This window comes from Tyto alba, unplaced genomic scaffold (assembly GCF_018691265.1).
Source record: "Tyto alba isolate M040663 unplaced genomic scaffold, T.alba_DEE_v4.0 Super-Scaffold_22, whole genome shotgun sequence".
Lineage (NCBI taxonomy): Eukaryota > Metazoa > Chordata > Aves > Strigiformes > Tytonidae > Tyto > Tyto alba.
The window spans coordinates 34,396,490-34,414,476 of record NW_024881296.1 but is presented as its reverse complement, the minus strand read 5'-3'; the positions used below and the strand labels follow the sequence as shown (position 1 = coordinate 34,414,476).

General features: G+C 38.7%; 1 protein-coding gene across 3 annotated transcripts in view; it reads left to right on the top strand.

The window, feature by feature from the left end:
• Nucleotides 1-17,987, top strand: part of NKAIN2 (sodium/potassium transporting ATPase interacting 2) — a 554,761-nt gene that overhangs the window by 472,142 nt on the left and 64,632 nt on the right. For 2 of the 3 annotated variants that reach the window (XM_042795904.1, XM_032998053.2), the window contains exons 3-4: nt 912-1,042; nt 2,286-2,486. In XM_042795904.1, the coding sequence (XP_042651838.1) occupies nt 912-1,042; nt 2,286-2,486 (332 nt within the window). The remainder of the gene's footprint in view (nt 1-911; nt 1,043-2,285; nt 2,487-17,987) is intronic. The other variant, XM_032998052.2, reaches the window with a different exon arrangement.

Sequence of the window (17,987 nt, the reverse complement as noted above, 5' to 3'; positions counted from 1 at the left end):
TAAGCAAACATAACTGTCTCTAGAGCAGTGATCTTCAAACCACAGAGTCCACATTTGATTTTTCCGTTTAGCTCCTCCTGATCCGTTTTAACTTCATCTGGCAGATACATAACAAATAGTCAATTCCTGCAAGCCAGTTTATCCCTTTCTTTTTCAAGGAATACATTTTTCATCCCTTGTCTGCACTTTATAAAATATTTTTAGTCCATCAGGATTCTTCTGAAGGTATTTCAAATTATAAAATAGAGCCAGACAATGAGCCCTATTCATTCATGCTGTGTGTCTGATAAGAGACTAGAGGTTAAGAATTTTCCATGGTAACTAGAACAGCTTAAAGGTCTTCTGACAATAACGTGATGGATTCCAATTTTAGTCATTCAGGAATAGATCTATTACTTTAGGAAAAGTTACTCCAAAGATACCTATTCTTCAACTTCTCATATCAGGTGAGAAGGCCAGTGTGCTACTGAAGGGCTATAACAGCCCTGACTCCAGGAAGGAAAATAGTCTTCTGGCTTGGATGTAAGGTGAAAATGTCCATTTCCAAGAAACATCTGGTAGACACTTTCCAGCATCTGCAGCTTTGGTAGGGAAGGGTCCAGAGAAAGAAGTTTGTTTGGGGGTAAAGACTTCTAGCCATAGGTAAATATATCTAATTTTGGCACATTTGTACAGTTTATATAAATGTTCACTGTTGCTTTGATAACCTTCAAATGCTTGACGTTAGTTGCATGGCTAAATTCTTGTGAAGAATCATACATTTTCTCATACATCCTATTTGCTGGATTGAGCTGTGTTGAGAATGCAGGGTAATTATTCATCACAAAGATATTTATGGTCCTTCCTGACATCTGATAGCTGGGTGTGCTTATGCAGGGTAGTAATTGATTTTTTTTTTTTTTAAATTTCAGCGCTTTTAGACAAGAACTACAGCTTAAAGAAAAAACAGCTACAGTACAATATCAACTCTAATCATGGATCGATTGACATGTCAGTCATGACATTATTCAAAACCTCTCTGGTTGGAGTTACCTTTGCATGGGTTAGTGCAAAAAGGGAAAATAAGTGGGACTGAAAAAATTACTGTTTTGAAATGAAGGAATTGTGGACACAACATATCTGTTACAAAATAGCATTCTATTCCTTTTGGCAGGGTAAACCTAATTAAATAGTTACATTTTAAAATCTTTATGAGATCTTATTTATTAATGTCATCAACAGGCTGAAAAAAATGTAAGTTAGGTGTGGGGAGAGTTTGGCTCTGCAAAGACATTACTTAAAAGCAATTTTTCTTGCATGACTGAGCACATGTGCACACAGACTAGCTAGTCACACTTTACAATGAGGTTATGCTTATAAATTATTTATAAAGGGCTGGTAAACACTGTAGGCTGTTACAGAATCCACAAAGTCCATAGTTTTGTTATAACTACGTATATCACCCTCAAGTAATGTGCAACCAAGTATAATTTATGAAAGTCATATCCGTAGTATTGTTTATGATGTATATTAATCATTTATTAATCCTTTATGAACTATTTATAAATGCAATCTTAATGGGAAACACAGCTGACTAGTTACTCCACTGCACTAGCTGTACGGGTGCTAAAGGTTGCAGGCCCCTGTCCCTCCTTTTTAACAAGCTAAGCAGTGTTTAGGCAAGGCAACACTCATCAACTGTTCCCTTACACACTCCTAGGAAGTTAGAAATCTGATAGAGGCATTACAAAGATGTTTTGCTTGGAAGCAAACATACAGAATCCAGTTTTTTACATCTTCTCCAATATTTCAGTAGACCTACCACAGGCCTGCTTCACAGGGTTCATGAGGCAAAACTCCTTGCCCACACATCTGACTCACATATTAAAGTCTATGAAGTCTTGGTTCCTGAGGACTCCTTTATACTTTGGTACATCACAACACCAAAGTATGGGCTGTATTTCTAGGAAATGATGAGAGGAGCGTTGCTGTGTAAATGTGCACATCCATCAGTCCTTATGGTTTCCACAGGAAAATGGACAATGTATGGCTGCTATTGCCTAGGATGCCATAATGTCTAGGAACAGATCCTGGCTTGCAAGATTATTCTTCTTCTCCAAAGCAGTTCTGTCTGCCAAGGTACAGTTACTTGTGCTTTCTGCAGGCAAGCTCCACTAACTTTCATGTGACAGTGCAGTTTTATCGCTGCTCTTTGCTTCTTTATGCATTCTGTGAAATCTCTTGCTGGAGCATTTCATACCAGAGTACTGTCCCAGCACATTAATTCTTCACTTGTTCTTTTGCAGGAAACAGATCTCATTCTGACCTTTAATATCTCAATGCATCGTTCTTGGTGGATGGAGAATGGGCCAGGCTGCACCGTGACCTCAGTAACCCCAGCCCCAGACTGGGCACCAGAGGATCATCGTTACATCACAGTCTCCGGGTGTTTTCTTGAATATCAGTACATAGAAGTGGCTCACAGTTCTCTTCAGATCTTCCTTGCAGTAAGTGTTTACAGATAGCTTCACTTCCACCACCTTTTCTATACTACTTCTTGCAGAACATCATTACCAGAATAGCAGAGTATTGTGGCATTCATTCACAAGTGTTAATTTTGTTATGAAACTCTAGTGTCTTGCAGCTAGTTCAAGACACCTGTACACGAAAAGCTCCAACATACCTGTTTATTGCTGTGAGAACTGTTGACATGACACACTGTTTTCCTGAACTCCATTTTGACCATTGACCATGCCACAAATCATTTATAGCAGGTTACATTCAAATTACACTATAGGATATAAGTTGTGACACAATAAGAAGTTACAGCTATTGCTGTGAAAGCCAAATTGAGTACAAAAGGCAAAATGAAGGAGAAATTTTCAACAGTAGAAACAGATTCACTGATCATTTCACAGGACTCAAAACTGATCAATTTTTCTTTAACCACATTAAACAATATGCACTGGAGGAGAATATAAAAGGTTCTTCCCAAAGAACAAAATATTATACTTGTATAAAAATCAAAACCAGAAATCTTAAATCTTTTTTAGGAGAACAAGAATCTACTGCTACACTACAGAAATTATATAAAGAATGAAAACAGTTTGTTGTGGGGGAAATTTATAGGTTTTTCAATCATATTTACCTGTGCTAATCACTTTGCCTTGTGTTGTCTCTGACCTAGGTGAAAAGATGATATAAACAGTGAATTAATTACACTGAATGACAATCTTCATTTTTATGTTTGCTCTAGTGATACGTACAAATTTATGCCCATGTGGAGATATATAGGACTGCAAATAAAACTGTTACTATACATATAAAATTGGACCAATTCCTGGGTACGTGACTCCTTCTATATAATTTTGCTGTTCAAGAGATTCCAATATTTTGTCCAAAGAGGGACCATACTGCCAAAAGAGAGATGAAATCTGGTTGGTCAGATCCAGAAGTTAATGTAAGGTAGTTGGACAGTCCGTAATATATGATGTGGCCCTCACCTACCAAAAAAAATGAGCAGTTTTTCCATCTATCTGTTCCCCAGACTAGCTTTAAATGGCCAACTCCCAGATGAGTTCAGCACAATATATCTCTGTGTCAATACATCTCTGTGGCGACCCTGTGTGTAAAAGTTTGGTGGCTGATTTACCTGAAAGTCCAGCTATCTTCCTTCAGTGGAGCCATACCAGGTCTCCTCCATGTTCCTCAGCTTGTAGCAGAGCAAACGGACCCTGACCAAGTAGGTAGCAAGACAGGCATTAGATAGATCTAGAAGACAGAACCATCCCTTTCTCCAGATAGTTCACACCTTCAATTTTGACAAACTATAACTGGTGCAAAAGAGACAAAGAAAAAGTACAAGAAAATCAGTGTGAATAAGTAAATAAGGTTAAAATAGGTTTACAATTTTATTTACAAGCAATTGTTATCACTCAAGCTTAACTCATAGAATCATAGAATCATCTTGGCTGGAAAAGACCCTTAAGATCATTGAGTCCAAGAATAAACCTAAGGCTGCCAAGTCCACCACTAAACCATGTCCCTAAGTGCCACATCTACATGTCTTTTAAATACCTCCAGAGATGATGACTCAACCACTTCCCTGGGAAGCCTGTTCCAGTGCTTGACAATCCTTAGAAATTTTTCTTAATATCCAGTCTAAACCTCCCCTGGTGCAACTTGAGTCCATTTCCTCTTGTCCTATCACTTGTTACATGGAAGAAGACAGAGACACCCACCTGGCTACAACCTCCCTGCAGGTAGTTGTAGAGAATGATAAGGTCTCCCCTGAGCCTCCTTCTCTTCCAGCTACACAACACCAGTTCCCTCAGACACTCCTCATAAGACTTGTGTTCTAGACCCTTCACTAGACTCAGTGCTCTTCTTTGAACACGCTCCAGCACCTCAGTGTCTGTCTTGTGGTGAGGGGCCCAAAACTGGACACAGCATTTGATGTGCGGCCTCACCAGTGCCGATTACAGGGGACGATCACTCCCCTGGTCCTGCTGGCCACACTATTTCTGATACAAGCCAGGATGCTGTTGACCCTTTTGGCCACCTGGGCATACTGCCAGCTCATATTTGTCTGGCTGTCAACCAGTACCCCCAGGTCCTTTTCTGCCAGACATCTTTCCAGTCACTCTTCCCCAAGCCTGTAACATTGCATGGGATTGTTGTCACCCAAGTGAGGGACCTGGAACCCAGCCTTGTTGATATAATTGGCCTTGGCACATTGATCCAGCCTGTCCAGGTCCATCTGTAGAGTTTTTCTACCCTCAAGCCCTCCAAAGGAGATATCCAGGCTTATTTTTCTGCCTTATTTTTTTGTACATAATGAATAATGAACAAAAAACTCAAGGAATATATAGTTCAAGCTAAATTCTCTTTCAATGCAACCAAATTTTTTGTGTGTCTGTGCCTAAATAGAGCTGTGTTTCTAGATAAGGTCATTCTTTGCAAGCCAGGGGAATGGTTCAGAATAACAAACCATTGGTAATCTGTTAGTTGTAGCCAACTAAAGCTGGTTTTATATTTCCATTCATGCTACTGTAAATGTGATTATCATAGGTAAAGAGCTACACAGTATAAGTATGTGTCAATTTTCCAAACCTGGTGCTTTCAACTTTACTGTTTACATCATTTTCTCATTTCCAATTATGGGCATGCAGTTCTTTTTCTAATAGAAATTCTAGCAGAAATTGACTATCATATTATATGTGGTGAAAAACAGGGGAATTACCTGTTACTGCTCAGTGACATATAACACAAAGTTAGAAGAGCAGATATTGTTTGGTTTTCAGCAAACTAGCTTTCAACAAACCCAAGCTTTAGATCAGATTTATCTCCAGTTAGTAAAAAGAAATTAATCTTTCCTTTCAATTTTCCTTTATGGGCACGTAAGTGGATCTTGTATTTTAACTATAAAACTATAAATTGCAACCTACAAATCGGTTGCTTGTTTTCTATTTGTATTTCTGTATGTTTGTGACAGTGATCAAGGTCATGTTGATCTTGGCTTTTTCACAGACTGGTGGCACTGCAGTATGTTTTTAAGGATGTTTTCTACTGCCTACAGATAAAAAGTTACAAAGGAATTCAGCTTCATTGAGGATCACTTATATCAGTCTTTGAAAACATTATACTGAGTGTATTTTGTACAGCTTGCCAGTAAGCTCACAAGGAATCCAGCCACAGAAGGTTAGGCTTCACACAGATGTGATATTTGCTGTGGATTACTTAGTGGAAAGAATATGACAGCTAAGATAAAAGCTATAAAACTCCCATGGTTTATATTTTCTCAAAAGCAAGTCTCAAGGTGGGCTGTGGAATATTTCAAGGATTGCAGACAAATACTCTGCTGAGGAGGTGCAGAATACTCATAGTCTCCAAGAGACCTTCTCTTCCCAAAGGAATGTGTCCTAGAAACAAATAGCACTAGATTGTGAACCATATAAATGCTGCTGCTAATTTTGTGCCAATTAACAGAGATTATAGGTTTTTCAAGAGGGAACTTTTGGAGAATTTTAATTTCTCTTATTGCTTAAACAAAGTGGTAATTAAAGCAACTAGAAGGTACAGTTGCTTCCCAAAGGTCAGGAGAGGCCCCAGTGTGTGGTGGTGTCCATTGCATAATACTGGCCGTAGAGACTAAAGAGAGACAGATGTGATGATGCACAGATATTTTGCCAGCTTCTCCAGAGGAGTAGATTTTGCTGAAGATAGGCAAACAACTTGAGAAGATTGCTAGTTTAGCTCACACCGAAGACATAACAGAAAATTCAGTTTGGTGGTCTCTATACTTTGACCAGCTAAATGATTGTGGTTTAGAAAAATCTTCAAAATGGGGAAAAATTATTTGAGAACTAATGTGTGCAAGAAAATACTCTGATAAAACAAAGATTATCCCAATTTGGGTATTTAGCATTTATGTATGCAAAGCAGAGCTGGAATAACCCACAGGGATAACAGGGGCTGCAAAACAGCCACAACTGCTCCTTTGTCCCATGACAGGGAGCACATAGTGCGTTGGGTCATGCTGGTGGAAGACTAAGGCCTCTGTAGAGCCTATCAGTAAATAAGTCCTTGTGTCACAGGTATAAAAAAAAAGGCCACGTAATGCACACTTATGTCTGTCTTGTAGCCATTCCCATGTCAGAGCATTACATCTTGCTCAGCTGCTGTTTGATTTTTTTTTTTTCATGTTTATGGAAATCTATTTTGAAAAAACGCCACTGATTTTTCACTCAATTATTGTGGTAGTTGCCTCTCTGAAGTGGTACACCACCAAAATCTCAGTGCCACAGACCATGCTTGTCAGTTTTTACTCTTTGCTCCATACCAATAGCTCCCATTTGGTTCTTTTGAGACTGAGCCACACTGCTATCACTTTATCACTACGTCTTACCATCTTCTTCCAGCAAGTTAAAAAAAGAGAGGGGTTCAGAATGAAGAAGGGACAATGTGAGGGAGGAGAATCTATTTCATTCTTAAGTGCAGCTTTGCAGCCTGGAGTGCTGCAAAATAAACGAACTTATTTTTAGGGCACCACCTGCAGCACACAGCTGTATGGAACTGAACAGAACTGCTAAGGGTGAGATTTGTTCTGCTTTGTGTGAAACTCCGGGGTCTGGGAAAACATGTGGGGAAGCTATTACTATGGAACAACTCCCTCCTTTCCTGCCCTCCCCAATTCTCGGTGAGTATCATAGCTGATTCTCTAAAGGTGAGATCTCAGCTTTGTTGCACTTTGACAACAGCAGTAATTTTTAATGCTGTGCTGATACATAGAGAAAAAATGCATAGTTTTGGCCACAGCTAATTCATTTGTTTCATTGCACAAAGCTAACCCTCAATGCAGCCTGTGCTCACATACTGGGCCAAATTCTACATTCAACTCTTCTCTCCCAGGGAAGCCCCATTTACAGAGCTACCACATCTTGAGCACATGGACTATCCAACGTGCTCTGCAAGGACCACAACTCCGCCTGCAATTAGTGTGTACATATTACCAAAATAAACTGGTCTGGTGATGGCATGACTCGGATACCCATACACTTCATACATTAAAGTGTCCTTATGTGCTTAATGGTTATTGATTCTTGCTACTTACATCAGAGAAGCTATTTAATTTTTAGGACCCCTGGGTTATCAAGGATAGATATACTTAAATTACTGATCTCTGGAGAGAATCGTTCCAGGTAAAGAATTACGTCAGTGGTACTAATAGAGATTTGATTTGCTACTGTTTTGTGAAATTTGAATTGCATTCTGTATAATATTTACAGAGTGGAGGCTGAATGAAAGTTCCCACCCACCCTTAAGTGTCAGGAGGTATAGATGCCACTTCACCATGGGGAGGGCAATGCCAGGGAGGGACACAGTGCAGGGTACACACCCCCACTAACCTTGGCATGGCATGTTAGTGCTTAAGGTGGTCAGTGGCTCTGTGTATAAATAGTATACGCATCCCAGCTTTTTAGTCACACAGCTAAGAAAGAGTCACAAGCTCAGTTTCACAAGCCACCACACCCATCAATGTCTAATTCTAGCTATGGGTCCTACATACTGTTTTCTTCATTGGCACTTATTGAACTCTTGTGTTATGACAGAAGGTGGAAATCTTTTCGGTTCAGGCCCTGAGGTGTGGTTCCAGTCAGTGGGTTCTGCTTCCAGGTCTGAAACAACGTCCTTGTCAATGTTGTTTCATTTCTCTGTGCCTCTTCTCAAGTGCTGCAGAGAGGAAAGCATGCCTAAATTTTTAATGTTCAGTTTGTAGGATACTGTACCATTTGCATAGATAGGAATCTCTTGGATCTCTCAAAAAGCCTCTAAATGTGGATGACACCCAGTACAGTAAGGCCTTTGTATGGTACAAGGAAATTATAATAATGGTAATTGCATTTCATACAGAAATGGAGCTCTGATTCTCTACATCTTCCTTCTGCCTGTGTTTTACTCTTTGATTATGCATGACCTGCCTTCACTCCCAGAAGGCTGTTCTTGCAAAAGTTGACAAATTAAAATCCATTTGTAGATTAAAACTCTGAAAATATGCAAATAAAAGATCAGCCTTGGAGATAAGTGTGACAGAATTACATATCTATTTGCCAACACAGGATTAAAAGTATTTATTATGCTTGTCTTTACTCCTCACTTACACACTCACAAGTCTATTGATTTTAGTGGAACTAAGTGCCCGAGTTATGGGAATAAGACTAATGTGAAGGCATCACCTTAGCTAATTTGGGTTTTAGTTATATAGCCCTCAAAAAGATGAACTCTAATATTATTCCAGTAAAATGAGTGGGGAAAAAGCATTTCTTCTGTACTGTGTCTACATTATTGATGGTAACTTACATACCAAATAAATAAAACCATAAGTAAACTATTACACAAAAGTATTGACCATTTTCATAGTGATCCTGTCCACTGACTTTTATGTGCTGTACATTAGTCTTAATTTCTATTTGTTCCTTCCTGTATTTATACTTGAGTATATGCTTCATGCAATCATTAAAATTATTATTTCATGCTTTAAAATTTGTAACGTGTAATTATCCATCCATACTGCTTACAGTAAATGTATACTATTTGGGATTATGCAAAGTCTGCGTCATACATAATACCTTTCAAGTTCTGATGCTGTCAGATTGATTTAAAACATCATGAAGCATAACTCTATTATTAAAATGCAGTGATACAGCTATGCAGTTAGAATGCCAGCTTCAAAATCTCTGTTCTGTGTCAGACTTAAGTATGACCTTTGGCAGGGTGCTTAATTCACATCAATTATTGTCTGTATTATGCAAACAATAGTTCTTAAATATTTCAGAAAGTTGTTGCCAGGATAATTCCATTAAATATTGCAAGGTAATCACATATTAAAGAAAGGTGGTCCGTGTATATATTCAAGCACTTAGAACAGTAGAATAGCATTAATGTTCCCTGCTTCTCTGAAGGATTAGTAATAATTAGAATAGAGTACTCTTAAAATCCTTAATGTTAGCATAGCATGGATGACATTAAATAGTCTCATGTCCTTGTCAAGAGATGGGAGTTGTGAGTAGTCATGTACTCTCTTCAGGATTTCTTTACCAGACTGCCAATTTGTGCTTTAGACCCACATGCCTAAGTATGTTTCTAACAGTATATCACTTAAAAGCCCCCAACAGTGCTGAGGACAGCATGACTGCAAAACAAAGCAGCAATTCCTGTCCAAATGAACTAATCTTCAAAGTACAAAACAATCCAGACAACCCATACAGACAGAAAAGAGGGCAAAGACAGGAAAACAGAGAGGGAATACTAGTTTGCAGTTTCAGTGAACCTCCTGTTTGACCACTGTCAGCTTTTTTGTAGGCACGATAGAAAAGCTTTAAAAAGGACTGTGAACCAGAATAATGAGTAAACTTTGCATTATCTGGTGGAAAATTCTCCTAAAAAGCAGCAACAGAGGAAAGTGAGTGAAAGTTTGAAATTTATTAAGTGGCTGACAGCAAGCTGGTGGCAGCTCACCGGTACACTCTCATACTGACAGAAGGGGACAAGCCAGGTGGGGCAAGCCACAGAGAGCCTTGCAGGAGAATGGAGTAGTTGAATTTCATTGGAAGAAATTAAGGAAAATAAATGGAGGGATAAACCAGGCTGTGGAAAATCATCTCTGCAGTAGCCTCCCAGATGAGCTCAGTCTAGACTGGGGCGTTGCTCAGGAGCAAGGAGAGGACATGGCACACGTAGAGGCAGGATGCTCCTCTGAAGCTGAGATTCACTAAGTGAGAGATCAGGAGGGCATCAGCAGGACAGTAGAGGTTAAAGGAACAGAGAGCTTGTAAAACTCCTGCATTTAGAGCAGGAAAGGGAAACAAGCATTCTGTAACAGGAAAGTATATTCTATCTCTTTTTTATTTTCCCTTTTATTTATTTTTTTAATTATTATTATTTGAGAAGACATTGATGAGACCTGAGCAGAGAAAAAGACTAGCAGTTTCTCCAGAGTCGCCATCAAATGACAGAGCAGGACTAAAAGAAGCAAGCAGTGGGTGTAAAGTGTGTGGGTGTATCAGCAGGACAGACTGCATGATAGGAGGAGGGGCAAAATAGTGAAGGCAAGGGAGATGAGAGAGGGAGTTATAAGAATGCATGAAAAATAAAAGCTGCCTAACTAATGATGTCATCAGGAATGAGACAAACAGCAAAAGGGTATTTCTGTGGGTCCCAAAATATGCATGAGTAGAATCAAACAACACATAAGTCAGCCCCAGCTTGTCCAGGTTGAAATGCTGAAAGTAAACACACAGGTCCTTTTGTCAGAGCTATAAAGACTCATGGCAAGAACAATCTAAGAACTTGTACTGAACTATAGGTCTTCACTGAGTTCAGATGAATAATGCTCATCTTTTAGAAAGAGTCACTGCTTGATGTAGGTTTGGGTTCTGCTCAAAATACATACAGTGTGATATGCTGGGGGAAAAAAAAAAAAAAAAAAAAGAGGTCAGGATCAGATCTACTTGCTGCTAATGTAAAAAAAAAATAAACAAAGCTCTTGCAAAACATCAGACCTTAAAAGGTAGCAGTAAACTAACACTGGATTCTTACTTTTCCAGTCCTCAGTTCCTTTGTGCTGTACAAAAGTGGCATACAGTACATCTATTTACAGTAATAAGCCATTTTTCTTTCTAGCCAACACAGAGGTCTTCAGTTGTGCAGGAAGCACATCTTGCACATAAAAGCACTCTCTCAGATTTACCCTTGTTAATTTTGTTTCCCCACATCCCTTTTGACAGCAGCCTCCACCTCTTCCACACACATACACTCATGCACATACCTTGCACATCAGCTGCCTCCTCCTCTGCGTGTAGAGTGGTGAGAATATTTATACACGACAAAGGAGACAAAAGCTCATGTAATCAAGTTTTGACTCTTTGAACCTAATGGGGAAAAAATAACATTAATTAAGGTGGAGTTCCTTTCTAGGGCAACACAATGATTGAAAGAAAATTGATTCTTAATGGCATAGATTGATACTTTAGAAAGACTGTTTTTTTGCTGCAGGACTGGGCAAAATCAGCACAATAGGAAGAAGGTATGAATCATTATAAAATGCTAATTTAATAACACTGTTGTGTCATGTTAGCAGAGGACCAACACCAGGTTCAGGCATCTTTGACATTGCCTCAGAGCAGAGTATATTGCTGTTTCTCTGTTCGACAATAATGTTAGAGCATATGTTGTTAGTGTTTTGAAGGATTACTATGATTTTTTTATGCTTACACATGTTATCTGTCGTTTCTTCTATCAAATTTTACCTGCATTTCTCCACTACTCCTTGCAGAAAATGGAATTGTACACATCAAAGCATAAACGGTTTTTTAATGAGCAGGGAGCTTTGTCAGTAGAATTGGACTCATTCATTTCCCTAAAACCTTCCCTTCTTAATGAACTGGGCTCATATAAAGCTAAGTTATATGATAATTGTCTGAAAACCAGTTTGCTCCGACTCAGTGGAGAGAAGTCAGCTTTAAATAGAGTTACTTGACCAATGCACACAGGATTGTCTCTGAGAGGTTTATTTTCCTGATGGAATGAAAGGCAACAGCACCAGCATGAGACTGGAAGAAGCAGTTCTGCTTCTCACAGATCCTCTTGCACTAGCAAAGGCAAATACGGAATGTGATTTTTTTTTTGGGGGGGGGGGGGGCGGATTGGAATTGTGGTAACCAAGAGCTGAACATTAGACTCATTACTTTGAGGCCTGAGGGAGGTTTCCTGTGAGTTTGTTTTGACCATCTCATATGTATTCCTTCACACAGGGGACTCTGATTCTAGCTGACCCTGTAGGGTATATAGTTATATAATGCAGCAATGAGATTATGGTTCCCCAGGTTCAGTGCCTCATGGCTGACCTGGGGCTATGTGATGCTGGTGGTGCTGTGCTGACTGGTGATGCTGGCTACTGACTTGCTTCCTCCCACATCTGGGATTTAAATTATTCCTCAGTTCTGGTACTAGCACAGTCCTGTTACTGTTTCTATGACACTGTCATAGCATAAGAGCTATATGTGAACACTTTCCAGATACACGTAGGTTAGATGCCTTGGATTGGGGTCTTTTTATCTAGTTTTGATGAGCCTCTACAGGTTTTTTATATTTTGAAGAGATTCTGGATGAAAAGCCTCATCCATTAGATTTTCTTTCTCTACAAGTAAATTTGAATGGTAGAGAAACCAAATTACATGTACTTTAGATGTAAAAATAATATTAAGAACAGCAATAGCAATAAATACCACAAGCCTTTGTAATCTTAAGTATTACATTACAACATGTAATTATACAGAAAGGAATCCCTCTTTAATACTGAAAACTCATAGTCAATTGCCAGGTTCACCAACCGCATTCCTGAGCTGATTCTGAAAGTACAATAAACATATGAATGCTGCTCCTTACAAATACAAAAAAAAACCACATCCACTGTACAGATATACCTCAGTATCACCATGCTTGGTATTCTTGCTGATATTACAGTATTGCCTTGTTCTGCCATATACAAAAGCGACAGCTATTATTTTGTCATTTTGCTCCAAACCTCATAAAGAACCTCTAGTTATGGAAGCAAAAGGCCTCAGTTCATTAATTATTTTTTTCTTGAATATAAGTGAGGGAATGATAAAACACAAAGCCAACATCCTCACTTAGTTTTGAAGAATAATGTATTTCCAAAAAAAAAAAAAAAGTGCAGAAAAGGCCAGTACTATGGTTGATTTTCAGGTAAGGTTTTCAAATCTCTATTGAAAGCTGTATAGTATGCTTTATGTAGTATACCTCATGTTTCATTTTTGTGTGCTCTTAGCACAGCTTCCTGTGCAAAAGATGAACTGAGCACGTAAAAGTTTAGCATTATCTATGAAAACTCAGAATTACCTGTTTTGCAGCTTTAGTCATGACAATTCTGGTTGCAATATCATGGTTCAGAAAATCTGGTCTGTTGAATTCAGCAAAGACGAACAATGTCAGCAACTGCAACTGAACCTGTACTGAAGGTATTGCTCAATGATAGATTCCTAAATTTCTATAATACAAGTCGAATACTTTTGGTAGTGATAACTACCCCACTAAAAATACTAACTATGCCTAGAGAAAATGAAAATCTAGGAAGTATTTAGATGTTCCTTATATTTAGTGTATATAAAATAAAAACAATCGTATTACGTTATGAATTCTGTAACTTTTTTCCCCATTTTCTAGCACAGACAACATAAAAAGGCTTTTGCCTTCTAGAAAAGAAGTACCGAGCTTTCTGTGGCAACAATGTACCCTAGGACCCTTGGAATAAGTGTCTGAGGCAGGACAAGAAAATGGGGTCAGAAAACCTCTCATATAATTTTTGATGACTGAAGTTTCTCATGTAATCTCAGAAGCAGAACTGACTGGGAATTTTCTGAAGAAACATGATTCTTTTGGAAAATGTGTCAGCCATGAAATGTTTTGTCTTAACATAATCTTGTCAATGAACTTCATTTAAAGTGTAGGCAGGTGACAATTAACTGGTTTCCTGTTAGACTTCTCAGATGATTGCTTGGATTCTGGTCTTTCATGGTAGATTTATTCCTGGACAGAACACATCCTAAAAACTACAACATGATTATCCGTAATGTTTAACTTTTGCTACAGTCCCTGTCATGCATTTGGCCCAGACCAGCTATCGCTGTCCCATACATTGTCAAGGCATGGGTACACAGGTAGCACAAATCGGGGAGCATGTGTGATAGCTAGTTTGGATCTGCTCATCTTGTTCTAGGCAATAAAAAGATCTTATCTATGTGAACATAATCTGTGCCATGCCATTTGCCCTTTAGGCCAGAGGACAGTCTCTGGATTATTTAAGTTGCTATTGTGTCTATATATACTTTTGTACACTCACAATGCCAAGGCAATTACACTCTTAGAGTCTGTGTTCCCTAGAGATGTAGTAATACCAACACTAACCAGGTCTCCAGCTAGTGAGTGGCCTCACTCTGGTTCCACAGTTTGGAGTCTAGGAAAGGAACTTGAACTGTAACCTAGTAACGTGGGAGGGAAATTCATTCTTTGTAGGAAAATTCCTAATTTTTTAGTGCTTACATAGAATGCAAAACAATGTGTGCAATATAGTTCCTCTGTAGACATGTCCTGAGGATCCTTAGCTCTCTGACTTCTGCAGTGCTGAAACTCTAAGAGAGTAGAGTCCAAGATAACTTTTGGTCGTAAATTTGCTGAAGCCTCCACCAGAAGCCCAGTTTTAAATGACAGGTAATATTCATTAGTGAAAAACATCATTGTTCCATACAACTGAAGAAAATTACTCTTCCTTGAAATCAGGAGTAATCTGTTCTTTGCATATATTCTCAGTAGACACCAGCCAATTCTCACCACTTCTTTAACAGATGTCGTCTTCAGCACTGGTTGGGCAGGTAGAGAGCATATTTGTGCAACACTGATGTGTTTGGGGGGCTTTCAAGATGTGCTCTGTAGCAGCACCATTCACCTAAGCTGCAGCACTATTGAAATACCAGTTTTTCAGACCAGCTGCTTGAAACTGATTGACATAAAGTGATTCATGTTTTCAAAACCAATAGAGCAGATTTTTTTCCCAGCAGGCAGCATTCTTTTAACTCTACCCTTGAGTTCTGCCAACTTAACCTCCATTCTTTTCTGAACAGGGTAAAGGAAATAGCTGTTTCTTAATGTATACAAATTTAGAATGAAATGCTGGGAATTTTCCTCTGCTTTATTTTATTTTTGGATGTCCGAGTTTTCTGTGAACAGATTGGTCATGTGTGCATAGTCACAACCTGAGGAAAAAAAAGCATCTGCAAAACCACAGAAGCGTTTGTCTGCTGGTAATGATTGTTGCCATAGATGGGAATTCAACACTGATATGACAGAATTTATTTTCCTTATATGTAGACAATGATCAAGTAGTGACATCTGGAATCTACCCCAGAGGTTCAAGTGAATAAAATATTAATAGCTGCCATTTCCAGCAAGGAGGGTATAACAAGAGCACTACAGAGGAATCTCCAACATTTTTGTACCTACGTTCTTCCAAATTACTTAACTGCTTCCCCTTCCACATACTCTTTTCCTAAAGATTAGAGAAAATAAATCTGGCACTGAGACAATTCCCTGTCTCTGGTTTAGGTAAACTGCTGTTCTGAACAGCCCCGTTTTCTGTGAGTGCTCTGTTGGGAAGTGGCTACTGACAAGGGGGCTGGATCCTTTGGTCCTCCTGGCTCCCACCAAAGCTGGGAGAAGTGTGGACTGATGGCACACGGCTGATTCACAGTGAAAGCCAGAGACAGACATCAGGACGATGTTGGGCAGTCTCATCTGAAGCACTCACTGTTTTAGCAAATTGTCAAGGTTTTGCTTAGTAATTGAATTCAGCATATTCAGTCATGATAAGCAGGGAGAGTAGGTGGAAGACAAGGACTGTCGAGTCCTGTTTCAGACAATCCCGTTCTGCCCATTCCTCTCATTCAGTGAGTAAGTATTAATAGTCACTTATGCACAAGAAGAAATAATAAGGTTTAATGAATCTCCAAAGATCAGATACTTCATAAAAGCAAATGTCACACTTTTATCAGTTAAAGGCCTCCAAGTCCAACATCAGCAACAGAGGGAATTTTTATTTTAAAGCAAATTGCACCCAGTTTCGGTAAATTATCATAGAATGATTACTCAACTTTTATCCAGTCAATGTTATGCCTCCCTAGTGAACTGTTTTATTGTCAGTATGTCTGCTTCAAAACATGTCTTCCCTAGAAAGCACTCCTTCATTCAGCTTCTGCCACTGGAAACAGGCAACAGCTTGAAGCTAGCAGCTGCTCTTGAACAAAGCAGGTAGAGATGCAGAAAGGCTGCCGAATCCATAACAATAAGCACATCATGACATAATTACAGTAAATCTCCAGAGTGGTCTGTACACACAAAATGCCATATGTTTTGGATAGAGAAAGTGTACATTAGTAAAACTATAGTATAGCACAGGCATTTTCCATAGTAGTCCTGTTAGCATGAAATTGATTTTTTAATCTTGAAAATTAGCATTGACAGAACAGAGGATAGTATTTGAATGGTCAGCTAGTTAGACTGGAGGGATATAATTAATATCCCAAAGGGCAAGAGCAAGTGATAGAAAGGTTTGGGGGGGATTTTCCTGTTGTAACTGTGCATAATCAAAAAGCTGGTACATTCATTTAACCTTTCTTTGATATGGTCTTCTTTCACCACTGCATGTAATAGCTATTCTGTTTTCTAAATGTCTTCATTTGACTTTGAACAGGTTAATAGGATTTACTGCTTCTGCAGCCTGCCTATACAAAACAGATTGTCAACATGAACAATACTTTGTGATCTGTCAGAGAATAATAGACTGTTTTCTCCATCCCTGCTTTTAGGAAGTGATTTAGTTTCCTGAAGATTCAGATACAAATGGGAGAAGCAGGGGGAAGGTATTTTTTCTGTGTGAGTCTAGCATGAGCTGGCACTGCTAAATAGCCACTTGGCATTTGCTGGATCAGCTGGTGGCACTTGCCTCATTTTCAGATGGCAGCCTCCTGATTCTCCATTAGAGATGTCTGAAGAAATTTCGCTGCAGCTAGATACCAACTGTACAAAATACATAACCCAGATACATTTCAAAGATTGCAGTGGACTTGCAAAAATTTTCTGTTACAAGCTGCATGAATGGATCTCATCCTCAGAAGCATTAATCTCCTAAATCATTGTTTTGTGCTCTGTCTGAACCTGCATTTTAGGTTTCAGTGGCTTTGTGTTTTGTAAAAAGGTTTCTAAAATCACCGTATGTCATAAGAAAAGAATTTTTCCCCTGGTTGTTAGCTCTTTCTTGTCCTGATTATTACTTCCTGGTGCAATGATCAGAATATAACGATGCAGCAAATTTTACAGGAATATAAACTGCATGAACTAAACAAATTGTTATTTTCTAAAGTATCAGGTCCTTTCCAAATGCCATCTGTGCATTTACACCTTTATGAGCTGTGAAGTTCTGACTGACTGAAAGAGGTTACTGCCATTAAAAATTGTGATACTGGTTATATGTAAAACATAAGTAAGCAATATGTGCTGCATTTTCAGTATCTTTTTGATCTTGGAAATAGTACTGCCAATGGGAGGTTTACTGTGATTGAAAGAGCCTAAAAATTACCAGACGTAGTCGTCATTTCATCTTATGGTTTTTAAATATCAGGGATGAACAGAATCCCACCACAGTACATTGTATTCACTATCCTGAAATGCTCCTTTTGTGTAGCTGTTCAGCTCCCTTAACCTTGCTGATTCATTTTAATTAAAAGCATTTAGAAGAACATAAGCAAGGAAACAGAAATAGTTTTTTGTTTCATCGTGTAATTTTCCATAAACTAAAAAAAAAAAAAATTCAACAAATTTGTTTACAAAGTTATACAAAGGTGTTATCTTTTTGCATACTTACTGGGAACTGCCTCAAA